The sequence below is a fragment of the Pipra filicauda genome, unplaced genomic scaffold (genome assembly GCF_003945595.2).
Source record: "Pipra filicauda isolate LSUMZ 115617 unplaced genomic scaffold, ASM394559v2 scaffold2_size9829703_pilon, whole genome shotgun sequence".
NCBI lineage: Eukaryota > Metazoa > Chordata > Aves > Passeriformes > Pipridae > Pipra > Pipra filicauda.
The window spans coordinates 8,951,121-8,976,778 of NW_024104421.1; the positions used below are offsets into that span (position 1 = coordinate 8,951,121).

At 35.9% G+C, this 25,658-nt stretch overlaps 1 protein-coding gene across 1 annotated transcript; it reads right to left on the reverse strand.

Moving 5' to 3' along the window:
* Positions 1-2,529: 2,529 nt before the first annotated feature.
* On the reverse strand, positions 2,530-25,520 carry NUP37 (nucleoporin 37). Its single transcript, XM_027715242.2, has 10 exons — positions 25,458-25,520; positions 23,678-23,897; positions 21,334-21,458; positions 20,257-20,329; positions 15,602-15,696; positions 7,482-7,572; positions 5,133-5,314; positions 4,141-4,191; positions 3,676-3,769; positions 2,530-2,903 (listed from the first exon to the last, which is right to left on the reverse strand). Exons 2-10 carry the CDS (start codon positions 23,831-23,833, stop codon positions 2,790-2,792), a joined length of 981 nt encoding a protein of 326 aa, XP_027571043.2. The 5' UTR covers positions 23,834-23,897; positions 25,458-25,520; the 3' UTR covers positions 2,530-2,789.
* Between the last annotated feature and the right edge of the window lie 138 nt (positions 25,521-25,658).

Consider the following 25,658-nt stretch of genomic DNA (forward strand, 5'->3'; position numbering starts at 1 on the left):
TAAAAAATAATTGAGTAATAATATCTTGATTTATTGTGTGTACTATTTGAAAATATACTTTGTATCAGCACCCATACTGAATGATAAATGTCAAATTGAGGAATAAGTACTATACAGTACCTAACTGCTGGCAGTTTATACCCTGTGTATATGTTCACATATATGGAGGCATTTAAAGGCCCGGTCATGTAGCTCCACCTTTCAGTGAAGGAAAGATTAAAGACTGTTTCAGAGTTACTGAAATGAAGTTTGGTTGAACATTAGTATTTTTAAAATGTTAACTTTCAGGATGCTGAGGCTAACTTGGAGTGCAAAAGCCATGTGTACAGAAAACTGATCAAAGCTCTGTCTTCATCATTAGTAAAAAATATTTGTCTTGTGATTAGGGTACACTGAAAAGTAAAGAGAGGAACATGGGTTTCAAAGCATTGAAACCGACCTGCTATATATAATTTTATATTGCACAAAATCAGAGCCTCTGGTCAACAGCAAAACAAAACTGCACAAGCTGAGAAAAACTGGCAAGTGCTACTGTAGCTTACAAGGTTCGTATGCATCTTCTGTGCTTATATACTGTTACATGTCCCAGGACACAACACTGGGTTAGAATCAGCCCAGAACTCAAATAGCCATACAACTGAGAGACAAGTTAAACAGAAACAAAAAGCTGATCCAAAAAAATCTCCAGACATGCTGTCACCTGATCCTCCACAAGGGGCAATAGTTGTTTTTAATAAGGTGGTCCAATGAACAGCTGAAAAGGTCAGTGTGGATTAACATTTGCTTGATTTCCCACAGAGTCTTCTAAATCCGTGCCTGCAAAGGGTATTCAGGTAAAGTTTTCTCTATGAAACCGATATTGCCTCAATGATTCTTCTCTCAACTGAATTTAAGCTAAAAAACTCCCCTATCTCTATGATCTTGGTATGTCAGAGTATGTACAAATCTCGCAAACAGAGTTCAGAGAATTATCAACCCTTGACAGTTAAACAGACTGAGAAATACAAATGTTAGGTGTTATGTAGGTTTATTTTTAAAAAAGAAAAGAAAATGGAAAGTAAATGATAAATCATTTGGAGTTCTCTGAAAATGGCTTGTCATGTTGCAGTTTTCCAAGTACTGTGCTAAGGCAACATCAGAGGATTAACTAATTATTTTGTATGGAAGAACATGCTAAAAACATTAGCTGCTTGGCTTTTTGTTTGTTTGTTTGTTTTGGGGTTTTTTTTTATATCCACATTACTTTTTGCCAGTGTAAAATGAAGAGCCTGGAACTTGGCAAGATCATTCTTTGGTAAACAGTTTTAAGTAGTCCTTAAAAACAGTATTAAAACTGAGCATTGTGGCTTCTGAATTAACTACAGAACAAAAGAATTTCTGCCCTTTACCCTCTTGAATCTTAAGCAATTCTAAATCAAAAAAGTCTCAGTCAGAGTGCACCTGCACATACCTAATGCAAATTGCCCTTGTCAATATGAGTAGTGGGTATAGTGTATAGCTAGGAGCTCTGAAAAGCTTTGCTCTGAGAAAGGACAGAAAAAAACCAAATCTGTTTCAGTTTCACTACACACCAGAAGGACAGCAATGCCCCAGACCAATCCTTCCTTCCAGATCCACAAAGAATTTTACCTGTGTCTGCAAGAGAATTAAACCACCTGTTAAGCCTGCAATCTCTGGTCAAACTATGGATACAAGATAAACAAAGCACTGTTATCTTGAAACATTCTCCACTCTGCTTATTTTACAGTTTAAGCACACACCAATCAAGACTGGAACTTATAAGGAACTTTATAGTCATCTTTTAGGTAAATTTCAGTGGCAGTTGGGAAGCAAAAGTTCTCAAGGATAAGGAATGATGAGAAATAAAATAAGTCTTACATTTTAAAAGGTGACTGTAGTCTCACTTATTGTTGTCCTACTTCTGAATTGTTTTTATGTTTCCTGCATAAACAGGAACAAACAACAGAATAATTTAAAATCTAACTACTGCTAATAAGGATGGCTATGATGCTATAAGGAGCTGTTACACTAGCTGAACATCTTGATATCCCTTCACTTGCAAAAGCATGCAAAAAAGATACTGAAGACAGGAGTTATGTCTGTCTTTTTCTTCCTTTACTTCATTTCTGGGTCTTGTATGGGAAGGACAGGAAAAATATGCTTCTAGAAAGCAGAATGTCTTTGCTTTTTCCTGTAAAGGCTGGAAGTAAAAGGCTGTAAACAGAAAAAAACCCACCATGCTGTTTGACATGCTTGAAGTAAATCCCTCTGTCATCTTAAGAGAAATAATACCGCTTCAAATCATCATTCTGATTTTACCATTAGCTTCTTCACTGTTCGTGGTAATTCAAAAACGTTCAGGGACAACATTTTTTTTTCTTATAAGATAGTGATGGTTGGAAAAGTTAATACAGAGACAGGTGTTCTTTCTGTAGGTACTCTGGACAATTTCAGAGTACTTGAGCTGTGTTAGTGAGATTGTCAGACTGAGGTTGCTGGACATAAAAGCCCTTAAAAAACACTTAAAAATTAATTTTACACCAAATACTATATTTAAAAAGTACATTTTATTTTAAGAGAAATAACTAAGTATCAGATGTACGATAACCAATTTTACAAAAGCTCTTACAATTGCAAGCTAAAAACCAAACACAAATGATTCATACCTTACTTGTTCCTTTCTTATGTTCTCCAAGTGAATAAATACCATTACAAAGAGTAAATGTCTTCATTTTACTAGAAAACAGGCATTATGCTGTAAAGTTTCATATTAAAGGCAAATGATTATTTTACATTTCAGTTACCCAGAAGAAAATTTTATGATCTCCTCCAACTGCACATAATGGAAGAGTTCTGTGCCATGTCAAACCAGACCCTACAGCTGCAGTTCCAGTAAGAATGGGCTTCAAAAAAAGACAGAGAGAGAGAAATATCAATACAACTTCCCTTATAAATGATTTCTATACCTTGTATACCAAGTTGCATAGATAAATAAACACTATAGATTAAGTACTCCTTAACAAATACAGTTAAAATACAACAGAAATTCAACTGAAAAATCTGATTCTCTTCTTAGTTTCCATAGCTACTTACCACATTTAAGTACATCAAAATAGTCCATAATAACAAATTGTTTCAACTATTTACATTATTATAAATGTTATTGTTATTTTAAAGGCATACTTTCAAACTTAAAAGCCTTTTTAAATGAAATTATTTCTGTTATTTCAGTGTACTCACAAATAGTATGTTTGGAGGTAATACTCTTACTGTAAGTAGTACAAATGTATGCTGACTCCAGCAAAACCAAAATATTTCCTATGCTTTGCATTTTCATTCATGATTTAAAATGCAATTAGTTCAAACCAGTAAAATACAAAACTAGCTGGTTTTAGCCTCCTTAGTATTAGAAATATCGACAAATTTATTAAATAACAGGTTAAAGGTGTTTTTCTTCCCCTTAGCACTGATATGGCAAAGAAAACTAAAACATATAGATTAAGCAGCCCTTAAAATAGCAGGTTAAGTGTGCTGCAATTTTTTTTCCTTAGTATGGATGTCACAAAAACAAAATAAAATAGGTACAACAAGAATAATTTCTGGATGGTTTGGGCCAGTTTTTAATTGTAGCTTTTTAGTATATATGAGGAGAAGAGATGAGACTCAGAAATTTACCTGGGGATGTCCTAAGTGATGAACCAGCAGTTGAGTAGTTGTCTTTCCTGGATATCCAGTGGTTGCAAACAGATTTTCATTCACTCGGGACCATCTATGAATAAAATGAATGTACTTTTCAAATACTGCTGTCATATGATCAGTAGCACACACAAAGTGGAGTTCTCTCCCTTGTGTGAGGATGTCAGATATTCTACTAACAGCAGAGGAATAAATTTAGCCAAATGGCTTGTAAATGCCTCATATGCATGTTGTTGTTAAAAAGAAAAAAAATCATGGGAATGTAACGTGTATACTAAATGTGGGTCTGTAAACTTTATAGACCAAGTTTATATAAAGTTTATAGACCAAGTCCCCCTAAAAATGACTTAACTGAGACCAGGTTCCTAAACTCACAACTGCTTGTATATACATAGATTTATAGATTTATATAGACAAACCCCAGAGAATACAGACAACACATACCTGAACAACCTGGCTCGATCAACATGGACGGGTCGCTTATCCTGTGGATAACTAAAACAGACATTCAGGGTAAAAAACTGCTCTGCAAACAACTACAGCTCATACTATAGGTACCAAAAGCATGTATCATTTAAACAGTGAAGGGGACACATTGTCTACTCTCTGTGAAGCACCTGAGGGAAAACTAGACCATTCCTGCAGCTTACATCTCAGTTTGGAGGGAAAATTGAAGTAGTTATCCAGTTTATTATGGATCAATAATTATCTATTTATGACTTAGAATGAAACTTTAACACATAAAACTTACAGTGAGAAGTAAACAGTGAGATTCTGTCTCAAATGGACAAAAAGACAGACAATCTTATTTTTAATAGATAAAGATGAAACAAAGAATATCAGGGAATGGTCTGTATTGATATCGTAATTACTGATAATTGTTAATTTATTTACTGAATAGTTTATACAATATACAGTGCATTGGGACTACAAAGATGATTAAGGCACTGGAGCATCTCTCTTACGGAGAAAGGCTGAGAAAGCTGGGCCTGTTCAGCCTAAAGAGGTGACTGAGACGGGACCTCATCAATGCCTATAAGTATCTGAAGGGAGGGTGTCAAGAGGATGGACCAGGCTCCTCTCAGTGGTGCCAAGCAGGAGGACAAGAGGCAATGGGCAGAAACTGATGCACACAAGTTCTACCAGAATAAGAGGAAGAAATTCTTTACTGTGTGAGTGACAGATTGCCCGGAGATGTTGTCAAGTCTCCCTTGCTGGAGATTCCAAGACCTGTCTGGATGCAATCCTGTGCCCTGTGCTCTAGGATGACCCTGCTTGAGTGGGATGGCTGGACCAGACGAACCACTGTGGTCCCTTCCAACCTGACCCATTCTGTGACTCTGTGACTGACATGCTGTATTAGCCAAGTACCTGCATCTCCTCATGTACTGATTAAGAGGAGAATAAAGAAACCTCTCTCATGGGTATAAAAATACCTGGAGCGAGTGATATCCCAGATCAGCCAATCACTTGCAGCAACTGCTCCGATTTTAAGAGTATTTTTTAAACACCAGTCTGCTGACATCAGTGGCGTTTGTTCACACTCTAGGGAGAGAATGGCCTGCTGTGTAATTAGATCATAGAATCGGATTGTTCCATTCTTCTCTGCTACCATCAGCTGTTAAGAGAAATTAATAGAATGTGGTAAACTTAGCATGTAATTAAACTTAATACCTTTTCTACTCTGTAGCAAACTTAGAGTACATTCAAGCAAACATTAATAATACTAAAATAGATACAATTTTTCACTTTGTACCAGAAAACATTCTCCTGGACTCTCTTCTACCAATAAATAAAAAGCACTTTAATCTATACTACTGTTACACTGTTATACATAATGATTACATTATTTTATCTCTATGTATCTATAGATATCTATGTATATAATTTTGGTGGTTAGAAACACCAGTTCTTAACCACCAATGCACTGTGCTTTTAGAATTTCAAAGCAAAATGTTATTATTTTAAAATGGAAAAGTTCCTTTTCTGAGTTAAAAGAACTGACTGACAGACATAGTGCTGTAAAAAAGAAAGGGTTATCAAGCACTGAAACAGGGTGCCCAAGGAAGTGGTGGAGTCACCATCCCTGGAGGTGTTCAAGAAATGATTGGACCTGGCACTTAGTTGATATGGTGGTGGTTTGATCAAAGGTTGGACTCGATGATCTTAGATGTCTTTTCCAACCTAAATGATTCTATGATTCTAAACACACTATTAATCAGTGTAACTGTACAATCTGATTTTATATAACATCTCTTACTTCATCTTGTAACAGTTTGCAACAGATTTTATCTAAACTTTTTCCATTAAAGTAATACACTCAAGCAGTTGTTAATTAAGTACTGTAGAATGAGCTTCCTGATTAAATCATAGAATGATAGAAGGTTTGGGTTGGAAGGGATCCTAAAGATCATCCAGTTCCAATCCCCCTGCCATGGATATGGAGACGTTCCACTAGACCAGGTTGCTTAGGGCTCCATCCAACCTGTCCTTGAACTCTTCATGGAAAGAGCATCCACAACTCTGAGCAACCTGTTCCAATGACCAGATGACAAAATCAGATTTTTCTTCATGAGGAGCATTGGTTCTTAGATAGTCATGAACAATAATTAAGAAAGGCAAAGAACCATAAGAAACACTACTCTGATAACATTCAAGTTTGTTTGTAAAAACAGAACTGTCACCAAAACATGCTTTTCTACAAACTAAAGGACATGGTGCAGTAAGCATTTTGACCTCCAATAAGCTTTTCAGCAACCACTAAGTCTGTCAAGTTTTATGAGCTTTTTGAAGGGGCTTTTCTTTAAAAAAATATAAAATCCTGTGCCTATCTCTGATGAGAGTCAATAAAAAGATGTGCTAATAATAAGTAAGATCCTGTACTATTGCAATATTTTTTAACAAATTTAGTAATTTTGTTGTGCTAACAAAGTTGCCCAGTAACAAACAGCAGCTAAAACATTCAAGTGTGATTCTGTCTGGATCAACAGTTTTCCAGGCTTTCTTAGTAAGGACAGATACTGATATTGGTGGAAATGTGGTGAGAATAGAGCTCCTTTTTCCCTATTGCTATGTAAATACTTTGATATCTTATTTGACTGCTTTCTTCTGTTTTAAGTATGTTTTTTGTGGTAACCTGAACAACTATTTGTAGCTGCTTAACACAGTTATTGATAGGCACAACAGGAATAATAAATCCAAGACAGCAGGGACTAGACCCTTAATGAAGCTGGATATTTGGGTACATATCAGCTGATTCATCCTCCCCAGTACAATAAGCAGATAAGTACAAAATCACAGTCTATTGATTTGATTTTTCAAAGCGTATTTCATATATGGCAAGCAAGAACAACAACAAAAAAATCCCTTCCTAACTTCAAACAGATACTTTTCAAAGCTTGGCATGCTCTATAAGAGTCTGTGTTACTGGTGAACTGTGTTACCGTAACTGAGTAAAACCCAAGCTTTTCTCTGGTAAGCTTTTCTCTGGTATTAATCTGTAAGTTAATATGCAATCAGCAGAACAGTTATCAACAACAACAGATGTATGTAATAAAGAAGGAATATTTCTGATGGGAGGAGTAAGGGACTGAGGGTAAAATGACAAGAATGGTAATGAGAATTAATTTACAGTCACTTCACATTAGCAGATCCAACGGATATCCAGTTACAATGTACACTAGCTCCCCAAACTTCAATGATACAGCATCAAAGATTCATAGTTTAGTTAAGTCCCCCTCCTGTTTTTTTAAAGGTGATGAGGGTGAGAAGCTGAAAACCACAACCTTAAAAGCCTCCTCAGGATGCCAGCAAACACTCATTCCAGGAGAGCGTAAAACAAAATGGGCCTTCTCATTTCCTTCCAAATCCCAGACCCTAAAAAAAAAAAAATAAAAAAATAAATTGACTGCAAATACATTAACTTTCAGTGCCTCAATACATTCACGAAGGAAGTGACCAAATAGTGTTCATGCTGTATCATTTCAGGAAGTCAGTAAGAGTGGTCAGTGCTGCAGATTTTAACACCGATGAGCCAGGCAGAGCCTCCATTTAAGTATCAAAATAATTGTACAATTTAGTTATCTAAACATGAAATCTGGATGAGATGCTCCCACTTGTTTCATAAGTCACCACTACAGCCTTTGTACTGTACCATAAAGTCAGTGTTCGTCCAATTGATACAAGCTACCTAGAATGTAGTGCCAAGCAACTTAAATCATCCACGTTGCCATGTAAAGGATAAGACCATGCATTAAAGTATTTTGGTTGCCTAATATGTGTGTTTCCAGCGTTTCCTGGTAAGACAAGATTGAGTAATGGAAATGTAAGAATCCAGAAATGAAGCTAAGGTAAACTAAAGGATCTACGGCAGAGGTAACATGAGGCAACAAAGGGTCTTGGCAAGCTTTCAACAAATAAATAACATGGGCCAGTTTATTCTTTTCCTTTAGAAGGACTTGCAGTAAATATCAAGCAGCCATAACAATGTTAAAAAATCAGCAATATTTGGACAATATGGATTGACAAGGAAGTGTATGCTGAAACTCCAAAATTAGGTGATGACTGAGTTTTCTTTGGATACATTCAATATGGCTGTTAATGAGCTATGAAGCTACTTTGTTTATAAAATGCAACAAAACCAAAACTGAACCTCACAGCAACTGATTTTTTCCCTACAAAATCAGTAGCTCAGTTGTAGGACAAAGACATCACAGTTGTGAATATCAGCCTGAACTACAAGGCTGAATACTATTTATATGCATTTGGACACTGAAACATACACATACATCCTTCCTCTCTGACATGCAAAACCTTAGAAACAGCCAATTTTTAAAGTCGTGTTCTGCCCAGTCTTTTGAGTTAGATGAGTGGCTACATACTATTATTGTTTATTTTAGAGGATTTTTGCTGACTTCCTCCAGACTTTTTCAGTTTATATCTCACCAGGGTGCTTAGAGCTTTATATTTAAGAGATTTCAAAAAACTCTTAAATAATACATCATAAGTCTAGACAAAATATATGGGAATAAAGTAAATATATTTAATGAACAATGTTGTTTTCTTGTGCCAAACCACAACAGATCAAATATTTGTTCTCCCTGTAGAAAACACAGGGTCTCTAATCTTGAAGAATCAGTGTCCTTATTAAAAAAAGTCAAAACAAAAAGCTGACAAGTGTTTAAAAAATGAAATATCTACTTGATTAGGTAATTTAGAAACATACAATACTTTCTTCTACTGCCAAAAATTTTGCCTTGTAGATTTGTCCAAGTCAAATCAACACTTTCCATGTGTATTTACTGTGCAGGGAGAAAATTATGATACAACAGAAGATGGTGAATCATTTTGGCAAAAGGAACAAGCCATGATGTTTCCTTCCCTGAGGTGAGTGATGTTATTAGGTGTTGAGACCGAAATTTATATTTTTACCTCCCTAACTTTGTTATTTATAAAGTTACCAGACTTGTACTTTGTAAGAATGGCAGGACTGCTAGTAACAAAGAGTGGAGGGAAGGGATAAAAGCCCCTCTTATATTTCTTTCTTTCTTTATTGATACCAAAGATAGTCTAATTTAGTTTTGAAAAAAAGAAAACCCAAACAACCCCCCAAAAAACCAAACCAGGCAATACATATCAAAGTAGATCTTTGTCTGAATGCAGCAAGTCTACGCAATTACATATGTGTTCAATTTCTTTGTGACTAACGCAAGTAAAAAATGTGCAAAGACCAAAAATTAGCCAAAATGAATTTCAATTACTCAGTTACTCAGTAATCATAACCAAATCAGCTACAGATGCTAAAGAAAACCCCTCTACTTTTGTCTACATTCCTATCACGTAAATCAATCCAAGATGACTGAGCATTTTGTCTCCCATTCAAAGCTCTTGAAACTTTACTAATATTATCACAATTTTATACCAAAGTAAACTACTGTCTACTTTTCTCCAAACATCTGTATCTTTCGTAAACCTGCAATGCGTCATCCATCCTCTTAATTCTCCTCCTCCCTTCATCAACTATTGCTGTATAGACTTGTTACTGGGCTTGTGGTATTTTTTTTCTGATGTTAAAAAAAGGTCCACAAAAATTTAATGGGGAAAAGTTTGAATGACCGCAGTTGAAATAACGGCCAAAGTTTGATTAAGGGAAGGTCTCAAAAATAATATGTAATCTGCTCAGTAAATTAATTATTTTTTTAAGTAACTAAGGACTGAGAAATTATATACTGCAATACTCTCAAAATTTAAACAAACACAAAATACAGACACAGTTGCAAATGCTGTTAAAGAAAATTCTTGAGATATTAGAACATTTCTCTTGTCACTCACATCCTGTAATTAAACAAAGAAATGACAACTGCAGTTATCTCAAAGCTTGAAGATATTCAAGCTCCCTTGGATCAACTATATTTTATGTCATATGCATGAATATGGATAATGACATGCTGCATATGTGCATTAATTTCATCATACAATGGACTTCTATTACAGTCGGCAAAGTATTTATTTGAACTCTGAAAACCTGCCTTGTGGCAACGATGATCCTTATTTTATATTCTAATTTTCTGAATTATGAGTAATTCTAACTAGCAGAATCAAATCCTAACTGCACTTACTGCAATAGTAAAAGAACAAAACCGTATTGCAATCTTCAGGCATTTCTCAAATCCCCAGAAGATGGAAGTAAAAGCAGGAATTCTTCCAACAGAAGATTTCAAATAATTCTAGTGAGTGGGGTGTGGGCTAGAACAAACCTTGACATCCGATAAGATTCCCAACCACAAAGAATGATCAACTATACTTGAACCATTACTCAAAGATTACTCACATCCAAAGTGGTTTTGTTGTTTTGTTGGGTTTTTAATATCTAACTTTAATATGTTTCTTTATATCTCCTCAGAAATATTCCATGTGCAAGGAAAATCCTATCACTTCTGAAAAGTTTAGAGGACTATAGAGAAAGGAGAGATTCCTTTTACTGAAATCACACAAAGGTAAAGTGAAATTGTTCCTAACTGAGCACAAGGAGTGAGGATATCTCACTAAAGGAAAATGGAAGTGGACAGATCAGTTAACACTGCAGAGAATACAACCAACATTGGCCTTATCTAAGGTCTTCTGCCAACTCCATATGGAAGTGGTTATCAAAGATCTGGAGGGTACTATGCAGGACACATAAGAATAGAAGGCTGAAGTGGAACTGCAGAAATTCCTTCTATCTGGTCAGGTGAAATATTCAAGACAATTTCTAGTAATTTATTTTATTTTACTGACAAAGAATTCAAGTTATCTAATGCAAAACCAGAGACCACACAGCATTTTTGAAAAAATGTGAAGCTTCATTTCTATCCTTTCAACCAAAACAAAAAAAAAAGAAGTCTGATAAGAGTTATCAGCTTATTGTTTCCGATATAGATGTAAAACTAAATGCTGTAGTATGACTTTTCCTGAGAAACTCAACTACAATTCTGCCAATGACTTTCAAAAATACAAATAGACTTCTAAACAAATCTAATGCAATTATTTCTATTTAAAAACAATTTATAGGCTAGACTACGTTCTAGCACTGTGTGACCCTTAACATAAATAAAAATGTGCCACACAGGAAATTACTGCATCATCCTTGTATTTTGAAGACTTCCTAACTAAAAGCTTATTCACCCACACTTAAGACCAGACTGAAATAACACTCCAAATATTTGATTCGGAAAGTGTTTTTTTTCTTAAGCTGACGGGAGAGCAGTTAATATTCGCACTGTGGTTGTGAAGTACAACACAAGCTGGTTAATACTTGCATTGTGGCTGTAAAGTATAACAGAACTGTGTGAGACCACATTCAGGGGAACAGGGATACATATAAAAAGTGGGCAAATTTAAAAACTGGACTCTTAAAAAATATTCAAGACTCTTCTTTATTTTCCTCAATTATAATGCAGAACTAGCTTGATAAATTGTAACGAGCATACCTCAGAAAGGACAGGTATTTTGGTATGACATTTCTTATACGAAGAGAGATTGGAGAATCCAATCACACAAACGGATGAAGATAGAACAACATGAAATAAGACACCTTTTATAAAAACATTGGTAAAAATCCATAACTGACTGCACTAAAATGGGAAGATACAAATAAAATATAATTTTTATAGGCAGAAATAAGTGATAATGACAACTTTTCAATACAGCCAAAGGCTGAAATATTTATTGAGTACACAAGGTAAGATTCAAGTGCAACACGTGCAACATGTGCTGGCAATACATTAAAGAACACAAGACAAAAAAAATAAACAAGAGTTACCATTAGCTTTCCTACACATTGTCTAGAGAAAAACCTACACAAAATAACTGGGGCATAAGAGTACCATGTAAAAAAATATATGCTACAGATTAAACCCCCCTAAAACCAGATGGAACACATTTTGAGAGTCTAGTTGATTTAGCTTTCAGTGATATCAAACCTTTCCCCCAAATCTCTGTCCGGGGAGCAAAGCTAACCTTCTGATGGACTGGCATTTATGTTACGTGCAACGTAACACTCAACTTCACAGCGACTGATAAATTAATTCACAAAATCATTCTCTATGAAGTGACATGAACCATGGCCTAAGTAACTGAACAGAACTCAGAAAGGAACCGAAGGGAAAGTATATGCACAGATAAAGTGGAAGATAATGCAATTGTACATTCTTTTGCACACAAAGAGAGAGGAAGATGATGTAGTTTAAGGAATAATTAAAAATAAAGAAAAAGAGAGAGTGAGGGAGAGAAAGGTATGGATCAGTCTTTTTCAGCTTTTTAAAATACAAACTTTTATGATACCAAGAAATGGACAAGCAGATTACTTTAATTACACATAAACATTATATAGAATTTTGAAACTGAGATATAAAAGTTAGATTATGAAAGAACTAGACTTAAAGGAAAACAATTAGATTAAATTCAAGAGGCAATATACTTTTCTGCCATGACCATATTTGGCTTTCAGCAGTAATGTAGAAATATCCTAAATTTGATTTTTGACTGCACATAAGAGATATTTACTTTTGTTACTTCAGTTGCACTTAATTTGTTATCACATATGATTTATAAATGAAACTGAGTCAAATTTTTGTTTAATATAATGTTAGTTATTTCAGCTATTTCCTCTGCCATTTCTTTAGAATTTTGCAATGAAACATTAGAAATATTTTTCTATTTTTAAAGAAACATTACAGCAATTCTGAAATGTGTAAACAAGTGAAATGAAGCAAAATTTTAAAACTGCAATATTCTGCCAAAGATACAGTTTAACTCTAGGCTTATGAACAGCTTCATCCATCTTGAAATATAGCTCTGCCTGGGACCAAAAAAAGAAAGTAATATATGATATTTAGGACTCAGGATTTGAATTTTTCAATCAACTTTCCAGATGTAATTTTTAGCTACAGGAACTTAGATTTTTAATATAAATACAGTTGTAAGTAACTGTAACACAGTGAGTTTTAAGAGTGTTCCAAAGGTGTCTTCTTTCAGAAAAGCAATTTTTTAAAGGCAGTATTAGTTTTGACATTTTTGGTGCAGTGAAACATTAGATTATTAAAGTGTACTGCATATTTACATACCAACACCTCTTTACTTGTCTATGAACACACAAAACACTTACTCACAACCACCTGACACAGATGACCACTGCGAATATTTTTATGCAAGAGTATTTTTAGTTCAGCTCTACTTCACAGCTGGAAAAAAGTCTTGTGTTGTGAGATCAAGGCCAACAAAGACAACATGCAAGAAACAAGCATTCCTGAGTGACACAGCAGCAGCTGAAAGGTAAGAACACTGAACAGAACCAGTATCTGACTTACACTGTCTGTCCTCCAGCCAAAATGACTGATCCCAGCTCTGAGATGCCACTGTTGTAGCAGCTTGTGACATGTTGTTGCATGTTGAGTATGTGCAAACTGAAAAATCTCACCTCCTTAGAGGTCTCTGCTAAACTTACTACTAAACTTTCTACTGAGTGAAAGCCAGAGAAGACCTAAACATGTTTGTATATATTCATTACATACTGAAATATTGTATTAAAACTTTATTAAGACTTAAAAGTGGAACTCAAAACTTTGTGTCCTTGTACTAACTGTTCTAGAACTTTATTCCACCGGTATTAACAGATGATGTATCCTGAGAACAATTTCAGAATGGAAACTCAGTACAGACAGGAGAATTATTCCTCTTCTTACATTTCTACTGAAGCAAATTACACAGTAAGTTAAGAATGATTTTGGTAAGTCCCAAGGAATGCATTTTCCATTAGTTTTGAAAGTGTAACCTTTAAATTCAATAGAAAAGGTCTTCATGCCCCACATGTATGAATGGAAAAAAAAAGAACTCAAGTAGCCAAAAAAAATCCTACTTACTTCCCATGGCTTTTAACCAAAGACTTTATGGTTTATGGCATAAAATGTCCTTCATAGTTACTAAGCTGAAATCTTGTTGGTATATGTTAATTATATAATTTTTATTTCCTTTTAAAGTAGTATCAATTAGACTACTGGTTTTAAAACAGTTTTCTTTCATCCTAGGAACACTGAGCATTTCATAAAATAAACAAAAAAAGGCCACATGGTCAAACAGCTTTTTGCTGAATAAGCCCAATATGAGTTTAGATTTAATAAAGAAATCAAGGAGAGGAAATAAATCAGAACAAGCTACACATACTATTCATTCCTAATGATTCTGTTGGAAACATAGACGGGGCATCTATGGAGAATCTGCCTACTCGTCAAAGTAGCATTTCTGAGTTCCTCAGGGGTGTTCAAATCACAGGCCTTTAAGATTTTCTATTTAGGTAGGACAGAGTAGCTCAACTAAAGCTACTAAACTGTGATTTATATCAGTTGATGATCTACCCTTCACAAAATCTCATACACTGAGTAATCTTTCTAAGAGCTATTCAATTCTTTCCTAACAGCTAGAAGATGGCTTAAATGAAAAATGACATTTTTTTTCCTGAGTCATTTATATAGGAATTGATATGGTGGTAACTTCAAAGATCAAATATACAATTCATATAATTGGAGAAGAAACTAAAACAGTTCCTCAATTGAGAAAGTTTTGAATTATCACAGTTATTACAGAGAAAAGATGATGCTTTCTCAACTCTTGCTGCTCTGCTGCAAAGCCTGCATAGCTGCCCCTCTGCCACTCCAACTGCTTTGAAGGGATAAGAATAGCAGCTTTTAGCAGATTCGAGCACTCTATTAGAAGAGGAAGATGGGTGACCTTTTGATAAGGAAAAACTCCTGTACTACAAAACTTTAACCAGCCTCTTCCAAAGCATTAAACCATGTTTCCCTTCTACTTCCAGTAATATATATCTAAATATATGGGTATGAAGCAGCTATAATCATGATATTTTGAGCTGCCAGTACCACTGTGTAAGTATTGTAATGTTTTTAGGCTATGTCATCCCTACCTCCTGGTAAGGCTAACCAATTTGGGTAAGCGGACAAGTTCACATATGTTGATTTTAAACTTGACTCGTCTGATGACAGAATGGATAGAGAGGGTCTATATAATTCAGAGCTGAGCTATGCATGGCTTTTATTACTGTCCAGCATGGGAAAAAATAGTATATGCAATTCCAAGACACAATAGTTTTTTTCATATTGAGTCTAGTTGGTTCGACATATTGTTTTGAAAGAAAAGAACCCACAAGTCACAACAAAAAGCCAGTCTGCAACCTAAGTTAACAAGAATAGTCCATTTCTTGTCTTGTTAGTGGACTGGTCTTGTCAGTGGGCCATGAAGGCCAACTAAAAATAAAAAAATAAATGCTTATTTATTTAAGTGAACATGTAAGGTATTCACACATAGAAAAAGTCAAACACTACTGTTTCAATAGTGTTTTGAACAGAATGCATACCTGCAGGTGTGATCATCGCTTACGCTTGCAACCTCTTGACCTTCATTGGGAGCAAACACCAGATCATTAATGTAATCTGAGTGGCCATCAAATGTCTGTCAACGAGAAAAAAATAAATACTTTTACCTTAGAGAAAAAAATAAATACTTTTACCTTAGAACTGCCTGCTCCATCAGCCCACAATGTATTTAATAGAACTGCTAACGGAAAGATGTGTAAGTGTTAAGATAAAACTATCATTTTACATAGAAGGTAAAACAAATGTTTATCGGTAACTGGGTTTCTTTAAAATACCTAATTCACGTGTAGATTCACACTGTAGGTGAAAATACCCCCTCACTATTCCTTGTAGTTACCACAGAGGTCAGTTTGATGCTCTTGCTTGACAGAGATCATACTAGAGCTTTTTATCCTTCTTTTGACCACTGAATTTTGAAAGTAGAAGATAACAAATCTCAGAAATAAAGAGGAGAATAAGCAGGAAGTGAATGTGTGCATGATCTACCTATATTAGAGAACTCTGATTACTGGTAAGTAACTCTGATCTCTGAATAGTAATTTTTCCTACGGGTTCCTGCAAGCAGCAATACAGTTTATCCTGAAGGAACAATAAACCTGTCACTTATCCAGCACATGTCCTTTTCCAAGCAGTCAGTGCACAAATTGCCTAAGAGGATACGTCTACTAAAGATGGCAAGCCAAAAGGCTACCTTTAGAAAAAACAGGGAAAAAACTCGCAGTGAAAGAAGAAGAAACAGAAGACAATGCACCATCAAGACCTTGAGAAAATCAAAAATGAGGAAAAGCAGTAGAAGCAAAATCAAGGAAGTCATACAGTACCTCAGCAATTACCCACAATTTCTTTTAAGCGTTTGAGAAGAGCAAACACAGTGCATTGTGCTCTCTGCTTTACAAGCTGTTGTGCTTAAGAGAAAAGAAAATGGGGTATAGCTCACACTCTTCTTTTACTATGAATTAATAGATCATCCATTCTCAAATAATAGGAGACAAGCACTCATGGTGTGAACGCACATGTGAACTGCTACTCAAAAGCAAACATCTGATGTTCTATCAGAAAGCATAAAGTTATTTCAATGGAAACCGTGTTACTGTGTAATTCTTCTCATCTGATGCTTCTTAATCATGACATTTTTATTTCTAACTACTGCAAATAATTTATCTGTAACAAAACCCAATTTAGCAGCACAGCTTTTCTAAAGAAAAAAAACCCTCCAGTTTTAGTAAAAATTAAGTTATATAATTCTTACGTATTTTGAAGACTGTTCAGTTATCTTGGCCATAATATCAAAACACCTCTTCCCCCCTTTAATTCTATTAAGTGTTTTGTATTTATCTACAGACATCAGTAATCTTTTGAGGTTTACAGTATCATCAAAAACCTAAGTTAAATAACTTATACACATTTAGTAATAAGCAAGAATGCAAAAGTCATCTCATTTAGGGTCCAGTTAAAGTTTAAAGTACTTTCAAATTTATTCACGTGGGGGCTAGGTATGAATAAATCATCTCAGGTCTCATTAGAAAAAAATCAGCTTTCTCTGTCTGTGCATTTATACATATTTACTCTCATTAAATATATCTGTGGTTGTTTTGACACGCAAATGTCCATGCGCAGATATATCTGGTATTGTTCCATCTTCTTCTGTTCAGTCCCACTGATTAAGTCTCAAGGCATAGCTGCTCTTGTTTTGCCCAGCAAGGTATCATAAAAATGAGACAAAAATATCCTATGGATAATAGCATGAGATGGAGAGATTGCAGAGGAAACCAAAGTCAAATGAAAACAAGTTCCACAATTTCTGAAAGGGAAACACACTACCTTGTCTCTAAGTATAACTATTCTGAGGAACAAATGCAGACCTGATAAAAAAACATATTTCTCAAGCACACACAAGAACTAAATCCCCCTCTCTAAAAATTTTATGAATTCTTCACCAATTCAATACAGAAACATTTTCAGCAGCCAACTTAATTTTTTCCAATAGGTCCTAATTTTATTAAAACCTAATGGATTATACCAGAACAAATATATCATAAGATGATGCTCAACTATTTAGACAGAAATGCCAATTTTTTGAAAATTTTCAGCATTCTGAAAAATGCCTCATTTTACTCCCACAGTTCTGATGAAATATGCTTTTTATTAAACAAAATTTGAAGCAGGAGAAGGAAGCCATAACTCATTTCCAAATGAAAACCTCAAAAGAAGAAAAAGGTTTCATGAAGATCCATCAGTCATATTTTACCTTTTGTTTTTTTGTTCTGGGCTTGATCCAACCCATAAATTTTGGATTAGTTGTGTTGACAAAGTAATGGAAAACTCGGTGTGCTTCAAGTTCCTTCTTGATAATTACATCAAGACAGCCTTTCCATTGGGAAAACAGAGTAAGATTACTCAGTCTATCCCTCCAGAAGCAACACATACAAATTGTTTACTATAAAAGACAAAATGTTCAGAGATTACCCTGTGACTGCAATCACATACTTCCTTCAGCACTGTTTGCACATTCTGTACCTCTCCTGAAAATCCCATGTGTTAAGTATGCATTATATAATGGATAAAAGTTTTCCATGCGTTCATCCTAATTTCAACCTAAGGTTTATGAAACAGGCTTCCTGAGGTATCAGTAACTGTTACTAAGAAGCCACTGTATCAAACTTTATTGAAAGCCAGCTCAGGGTAGTAGCTCACGGAGAGTTTGTGAACAGTTGAGACTCTGCATGTGCTTTAAATCAGAGTTAGGGGTTATTTTTTTCTTGACAAGAAGTCTAATGATTGTCTAGGGATAAGAAATTAAGACCATTACCCAGAGAAAGGATTTTCCACACTTTCTATCAAAAAAACCCAGAAGACATTTCTCAAAGACAACTTTTACCAATATAAACAATAAACACACTAGTCCACATTCTTTCTTTTCATTAATGAGTTCCCTGCTAATAGGTAAAACAGCTATCACAGTAGGTTCTTAATAAAGTTCTTAGACTTAATTCCAGTGATGGAGCTTGCATAAACAAAGCTAACAGCTTTACTGTTAAATTCAAGCCATTTGTATTGAATGCGCACCAAACAACTACAGAATCATTAAGGTTGGAAAAGACCTCTGAGATCACTGTGTCCAATCATTAACCTAACACTGCCAGGTCCACCACTAAAGCACGTTCCTGAGCACCACATCTACATGTGTTTTGAATGCTTCCAGGGACAGTGATTACACTACTTCCCTGGGCAGCCTCACCACCCTTTTAGAGAAGACATTTTTCCTAATATCCAATCTAACCCTCCTCTGGTACAACTTGAAGCCATTTCCTATTGTTGTATCGCTTGCTACCTGGAGAAGAGACTGACTCCCACCTGGCTACAACCTCCTTTCAAGCCAGTTGCAGAAGGTGATAAGGTCTTCCCTGAGCCTCCTCTTCTCCAAACTAAACACCCTCCGCTCTCTCAGCTGCTCCTCATAGGACTTGTGCTCCAGACTCTTCACCAGCCTTGTTGCTGGACACGTTCCAGCACCTTCAATGTCTTTCTTGTCATGAGGGGCCCAAAACTGAACACAGGATTTGAGGTGCTGAGTACAGAGGGACAATCATTTCCCTAGTCCTGTTGCCCACACTCTTTCTGATACAAGCCTTGTTAATCCAAAATAAATAAAAAAAATTAGAATTTAGATGCTGAATTTATCTCAATGAAGTCTGTAGTACCAGGCTCATTCCACTGTTTCATTATTTCCACTTATTATCCACCCATCAGTTACAATGTTAAAGTAACTTCACATTCTGCTAAAAAGTTAAAAGATTTAATTCACACCTTAACATTAAAGCCTGTTGTCTGAAATATTATAAAACTGGCAGATATTACATAAATAGATAACTTTAATAAGGAGTGACAGAACTTTTAGAACTATTTTGTCAGAAATGCTATCCAAGTTGATAATAAATATGTCAGTTATCCCACTGCCCTGGTGGCAAAGTCACATAAATTGACCAAAAATGAAAGAAGGAAATTAAAGGTATGTGCAGGTATGAAGCAACATAAGAAGCATTTTCTTTAAAGACATTTTGGCTTTGGTAACATCCATCTTTACTTCTTATGCCATGCTTTTATTCATTCTATTAGCAGTATGACCAGATAAGTGACACCCACAATTCATTTAGTATGACAAATGTCATTGTCTTACTAATACAGGCCAACAAACCACAAAAAAAGTGTATTATTTTCTCCTTTATACCCATTAAACCACTCTCACCAAAAGAGGCATTATCATATCCTAAAATAGTAAAAAACAAGGAACACTCCCCCAGGTTTCTTTGTATTAATTAGCTTTGCTTATTCTTAGCTAAGCTAAAAAAAAAATCCAAACTGGATAGCACAAATATCTAATTGACATTGTTTCAAAGGGAGAACTTTGAAGAAAACCAAAAGATCATGTAGCTGATAATTACAGTTATTCCCACTTTAAAAACAGAAAGGTATATACAATACAATAATTATCCCTAAAGATGATGGATAGAGGATCTGTCAGTTTTGTGCTCTATCTCATACAGTACATTAAGCAAAATGAGCCAGAATGACAGTTAAAGATTAGACTTCACTAAAGACTAAATTACCTTTTAAAAATCAGCTTAGTTGCCCTTACCTTAAATTCATTCTTGTCTTGAAGGTCTGAAGTAAACAGCCTTAACTTCCTATCAGAAGCTGCAGTACAAAACCTACACTCAACAGACAAAAAAAAGCCTTTCAGTCAATCAACATTGCAATGGTTGACTTTTTAGCAGTTTTCTTTCAGTTTAAACCTGCAAAGTGACACGCAAAGGAAAAATCAGATTTTGAAAAATGCCAAAAGCATCTATCTTAGCTTTTCTGCTTTGGCAACAAGTAGAGTTATAATTGGAACTTATCAATAGTGTGTATCAAGTGCCAAGAATACTTTTCCACAGACAGAAATGCAAAACATTTCACAAAGCTAAATCTCAATCAATTATCAATTATGCATTACCTGAAATATCTTTCATAACTGCCTTTGAAACTTCCCTTGGAAGAAGTTAAGAGGCAGAGCACAGAAAAGAACCCTCATTATCAGTGGTCTAAAATACCAAAACATAAAATTCATAAACCAATTTCTAACATATTTTAACCAAAATACTGCACAAAAACGCAGCAGTAAGCAACTATCATAATTCTGAAGAATCGTACAAACTACTGAGAACATTTTAATTAAGTGCACGTTTAATAGCTAACTATCTTTCTAGATTTACATCTCAGTGTCTCTCACAAATAGTATTTGACCTGCTCTAAAACACAGCAGACTATGCAGACCACTACAAATAAATAGCTTTAAATAGCTTTATAGAGGAAGCCATTACAATGATCTCGTACTTAAAAAAGTTCTTAAATCCTTTTTCACAGATGTGAAAGAATGAACTAACTACATCTGAGGTCCATGAAAATAATGAAAAAAGTATTATTTACTGCTTGTTCACTGGGGAGAGGGTCAAGGGGCACAAGAAGTAGAACAAAAAAACAAACAAATGAACAAAACCAAACAAATCAACAACAAAAAGATAAGATAATGTTCTACTGAAGTGTTCAGAGACTTCATCAGTGATTTCTCAAGAGTTAGATTCCACTCATAAGCTTTGAACAGTCCAATATTAAGGAACTAGGGAAAACAGGTAGGAGACAAGGATTCCTTGTAGTCATTTAGTGTAAGTACCTTATCTGGGGAGGTATAGCATCAAGTCTAGTTTCAGGACTCCATGCTATGGCGTCAACTCTGATTCCGTGGTGAAATGTTCTTAGTGTCTTATATTGCATGCCTTCCACTTCTGCATCCTCCTCCTACAGAAATATTGCAGTTAGCTGATTCAGAACAATGTCTTGGTGACTTCTAACAAATCAGATTGATATGAAATGGAAAGGCTTTCAAAATTACACGTATTTGGGATCTTTTTAGATCGTAACACCATCAAATTGAAAAACTGGAACATAAGGAAAGTATTAACTTGAAATATTTAAGTACTTAAAAATACATTAAATGACTGTAGTCTCAAGCCAGAGGCCAGGGCAGAGTAAAAAAAATCAGAACTGAGTTGCAAAGATGCTGAGCTCATTCTTTGTCCAGGTAGTATCTTCACAGATACAACTAAAGCCACTTATAACAGCAGGGTAAGTAAGTACACACTGCAGTGAGGAGAAACAACGTGAGCAAAAGCAAGCATGTCATTTAAGCTCTCTTTTCTCTGAGCTGCTTTTACACTATGGAAAAATGCTAGCACTTTCAGAACAGCAGTCTTCAAACAGCAGGAGCTAGAAAGGTGACCTCTGTCATCTAACTATAATTACAAACTTGTTTATTCTTCCCACTGGTGAGAACACCGGATGGTGAGAAAAATGAAACGAGCTGGGGTTGTGGACTCCATCAATCAGTTGACCTCTAAAAAACTTCCATAAGTTTTCAAAATATCTAATGGATATTTCTACAAAATTTTCTCTCTGTCATAATTCTGGTTTATGGTAAAGAACCTTCTGTATGCCTTCTGCATAATGTAGAGGCTAAGCAGAACCTAGCTGAGGATGCATGACAATATCTACAGTTTTCAATGCTTCTCAACAGGGAGCAAGAACAGCATTTTCCTCCCCTACTTTGAAATACTCAATGACTCCACATGTGGAGAGAAGTTATGAAAATTATAGAAAAACTACCTTGTACCAGTGATTGTCAAAATTTTACTTGCTTCCTTTTCAAGGTCTACACTAGAAACAAGGTAGAGAGCAATACAGATGACAGTATGTTTTTATGGTCAGCACTAGATGCCTTTCAGAAAAAATTCCAACAATAAGACCCCGGGGAATAACAATAATAAAAATAGCAGTTATGCTATTATTCATCATAGACAAAGTACAAAAATAATACTGTATAATAGAGAAATGAGATGAAAAAAAAAAACTTAAAAATTTCAAACCATTGTCTCCAATTGATTTTCAAGCATCTAGGCAAAAAACTCCACTTAATTAAAAACATCTTATACAGCATAAGAATATACAGTACTTGGTATTTCACATTTTAAAAACTTTCACAATATGATGACTAAATAATTTCAAGGTAAGAAAGCATATTTTACTGTTTCCAACAGTCTGTGAGAGAGATCCAATAAAAACAATTGGGGAAAAAAAAAATTAGGTAATTATTTCCACAGTCCTTCCCTAGAAGAAATACCTACAAAATTAGCACAGACATGTTAGTTCTAACCTTGAAAGTAGTTGTAATCTTTTCTGTTTCACAGGCTAGCTGAAAGCTTTAGAAGATAATTTAATCTAAATAGCAAATGTATGTAGAACAAAATATAACTGTGCAAAAATGTGCCAATTACTAGTAAAGAACAATGAGCAAAACAGAGATTAAGTCACGTATTTCCTAAGTTGGGCATTTAAGTTCTGAGACATTCACCAACATTAGCAAGAGATATTAACATGGGATTACTCTTCCAGTAGAATACTTCTGATTTCTTTGCAGTCTACTCAGAGGGTGTAGTGATAGAATGAGAGGTAACAATTTTAAACAGAAAGAGGGCCAGTTTACATTAGATATTAGGAAGAAATTCTTTACTGTGAGGGTGGTGAGGCACAGGAAAAGATTGCCCAGAGAACTTGTGGATGCCCATCCCTGGAATTCTTCAAGGACAGGTTGGATGGGGCTTTGAGCAACCTGGTCCAGTGGAAGGAGGAACCAGATGACCTTTAAGATCTCTTCCAACCCAAACCATTCTGTGATTCTATGATTCTAATCAAAAGGAACTTTATACCATCCCATTTATATCAGCAAGATGGTATTACATCAGTGTGTATTTTATATATATATAAACATATATATATATATATTTCTATTTTCCTGAAGAACAAGTATCCCAGACTTGTTAATGTGATAAACAAGTAAAATTGTCCTGTTTACACAGGGAGAGGAGGAAAGAGGAAAGTGGCCAGAGTCTTCCTATAGTAGAGGTGCTGGCAAAGTAAGTTTCAGGACACAACTAATAAAATCAACAATAACACAGACTAACCTGAAATCTGCAGGTCCCAATAACTACATAATTATTGCCACCATAAGCAATGAGGGAACACGCATCTCCACTGTCAAAGGGATTGAATTTTACCACATGCACATAATCTTCACAATCCACAGTGTAAGCAATGTTTCTAGTAGAATCTTGCTTCATTTTCAGTGGACTAAGTCAAGGTATCACGGAAGCAATGTCTTCTCCAGGATGAAAATCTACATTCCTACACAGAAAGTTTTAAAAAGCAAGGATTACCCATTTGCATAAAGAAAAAACGTAAAAGGTATTTGTGGCAAATCAAAATTTCCTGAAACATCATATTTAAGAACACAAAAGCTGCACTTAAGCTTAATATTTTTAGATGTAATGTAGTTCCATCAATTAAAATATTTACTAACCTAGCATATGTTCAAAACTCTCTACAGACTTCAGCAATGACTGCAGATTTTGTGCTACTCTTGGCAACTCAATAGCAATACAAGAAATTAAGTAACTGCACACGCCAGAAAAGTCACATACCGTATTTTAAAATTTTCAACAAATGACAAGAAATGACACATTACTACCTTAAAATTCTCTTTACTTGTCTACCTCTTTAAAGATTATCTAACTACAAGCAGAGTTAACCAAAGCTACAGAACTGCAAATAAAAGTAATCATGCATAATCTTTAAACATGATTTCATGATTTATGCCTCCCCAACTGCAGAGCACCTATTACCTCTATGTACTAGAACTTGTACTTTACTGTATTTAACCAATTTAATACAAAATCAGGTTCTTGTGCTAGTGATTTCAGAATCACTCCTTTTAGTCCCAGTACAGATTTGATGTTAGTTTAAGCCTTTTTGGGAAATCAGACTTTTAACTACACAGCTCGTGGAAAACCAGCTTGAAATCTCAGACCTTTGCTGTGTTAATGATCTGAAGGTCTCAGCATCCAAGACTGAACATTCTGGTTGGGAGCCAGCCAGGTTTGACACGGGCATCATTCAGACACAGAGAGGCTCTCCACAGTTGTGTGTTTATTTATTAATTCATCCAACAAACCACCACTATAAACACTTAAGCCATATAACTTGCATAGCTTTGCTCCTAAGGCCAAATGCAAGTTCTAACCTTATCTGTAGTTTTCTTCCTTTAAGGCTTCCCACAAACACAAGCCATTATAGAATGATAGAGTGTTAAGGGGTTGGAATGGACCTTAAAGACCACCTAGTCCCAAATCCCCTGTCCTGGGCAGGGACACTTCCCACTAGACTAGGTTGCTCAAGACCTTATGCAACCTGGCTTTGAACACTGCCAGGGTTGGGGTATCCATGGGCAACTTGTTCCAGTGTCTCACCACCCTCACAGTGAAGAATTTCTTTCTAATATCTATCTGAATTTCCCCTTTCAGGTTGTACCCATTAATCCTTGTCCTGTCACCACAGCTCCTGACAGAGTCCCTCTCTGGACTCCCTGTAGTCTCCCTTCAGATACTGGATGGTTGCTGTGAGGTCTCCACGCAACCTTCCCTTCTCTAGCCTGAAGAGCCCCAGCTTTCTCAGCCTGAACCATCAGCCATCAGACTAGTTTTAAGTGAAAATACCAAAAATATCAATAGCTCCATTTCTTCAGGAAACACGCTTAGGGCAACTGAGCCGCGTGGGTGCCCGCTACCTCCGCCCATCCATCCGCCTCCTTTACCCTCGTACTTCCCCTTTTGTCCCTTCAGGGCGCAGCTGTTGCTCCCCGGGGAGGCTGCCCCGGTTCCCCCGAGCCGGGGGTCCCCCTACCCGCACCTCAGAGTCCCCTCGGCGGACCCGACCCCCGCACGGCCACCGCCGGTCCCGCTCCGGCTCCGCCCCTCCCGCGCCGGGAGCGCTCCCTGTGCTTCCGGGGCAGCGGCGCCCGCGCCCATTGGGCAGCGCGGCGGATTTGAACGGAGCCCGCGGGGCCCCGGGAGCGCCCACGCTTCCCGCAGGGAGCGCCTACGCTTCCCG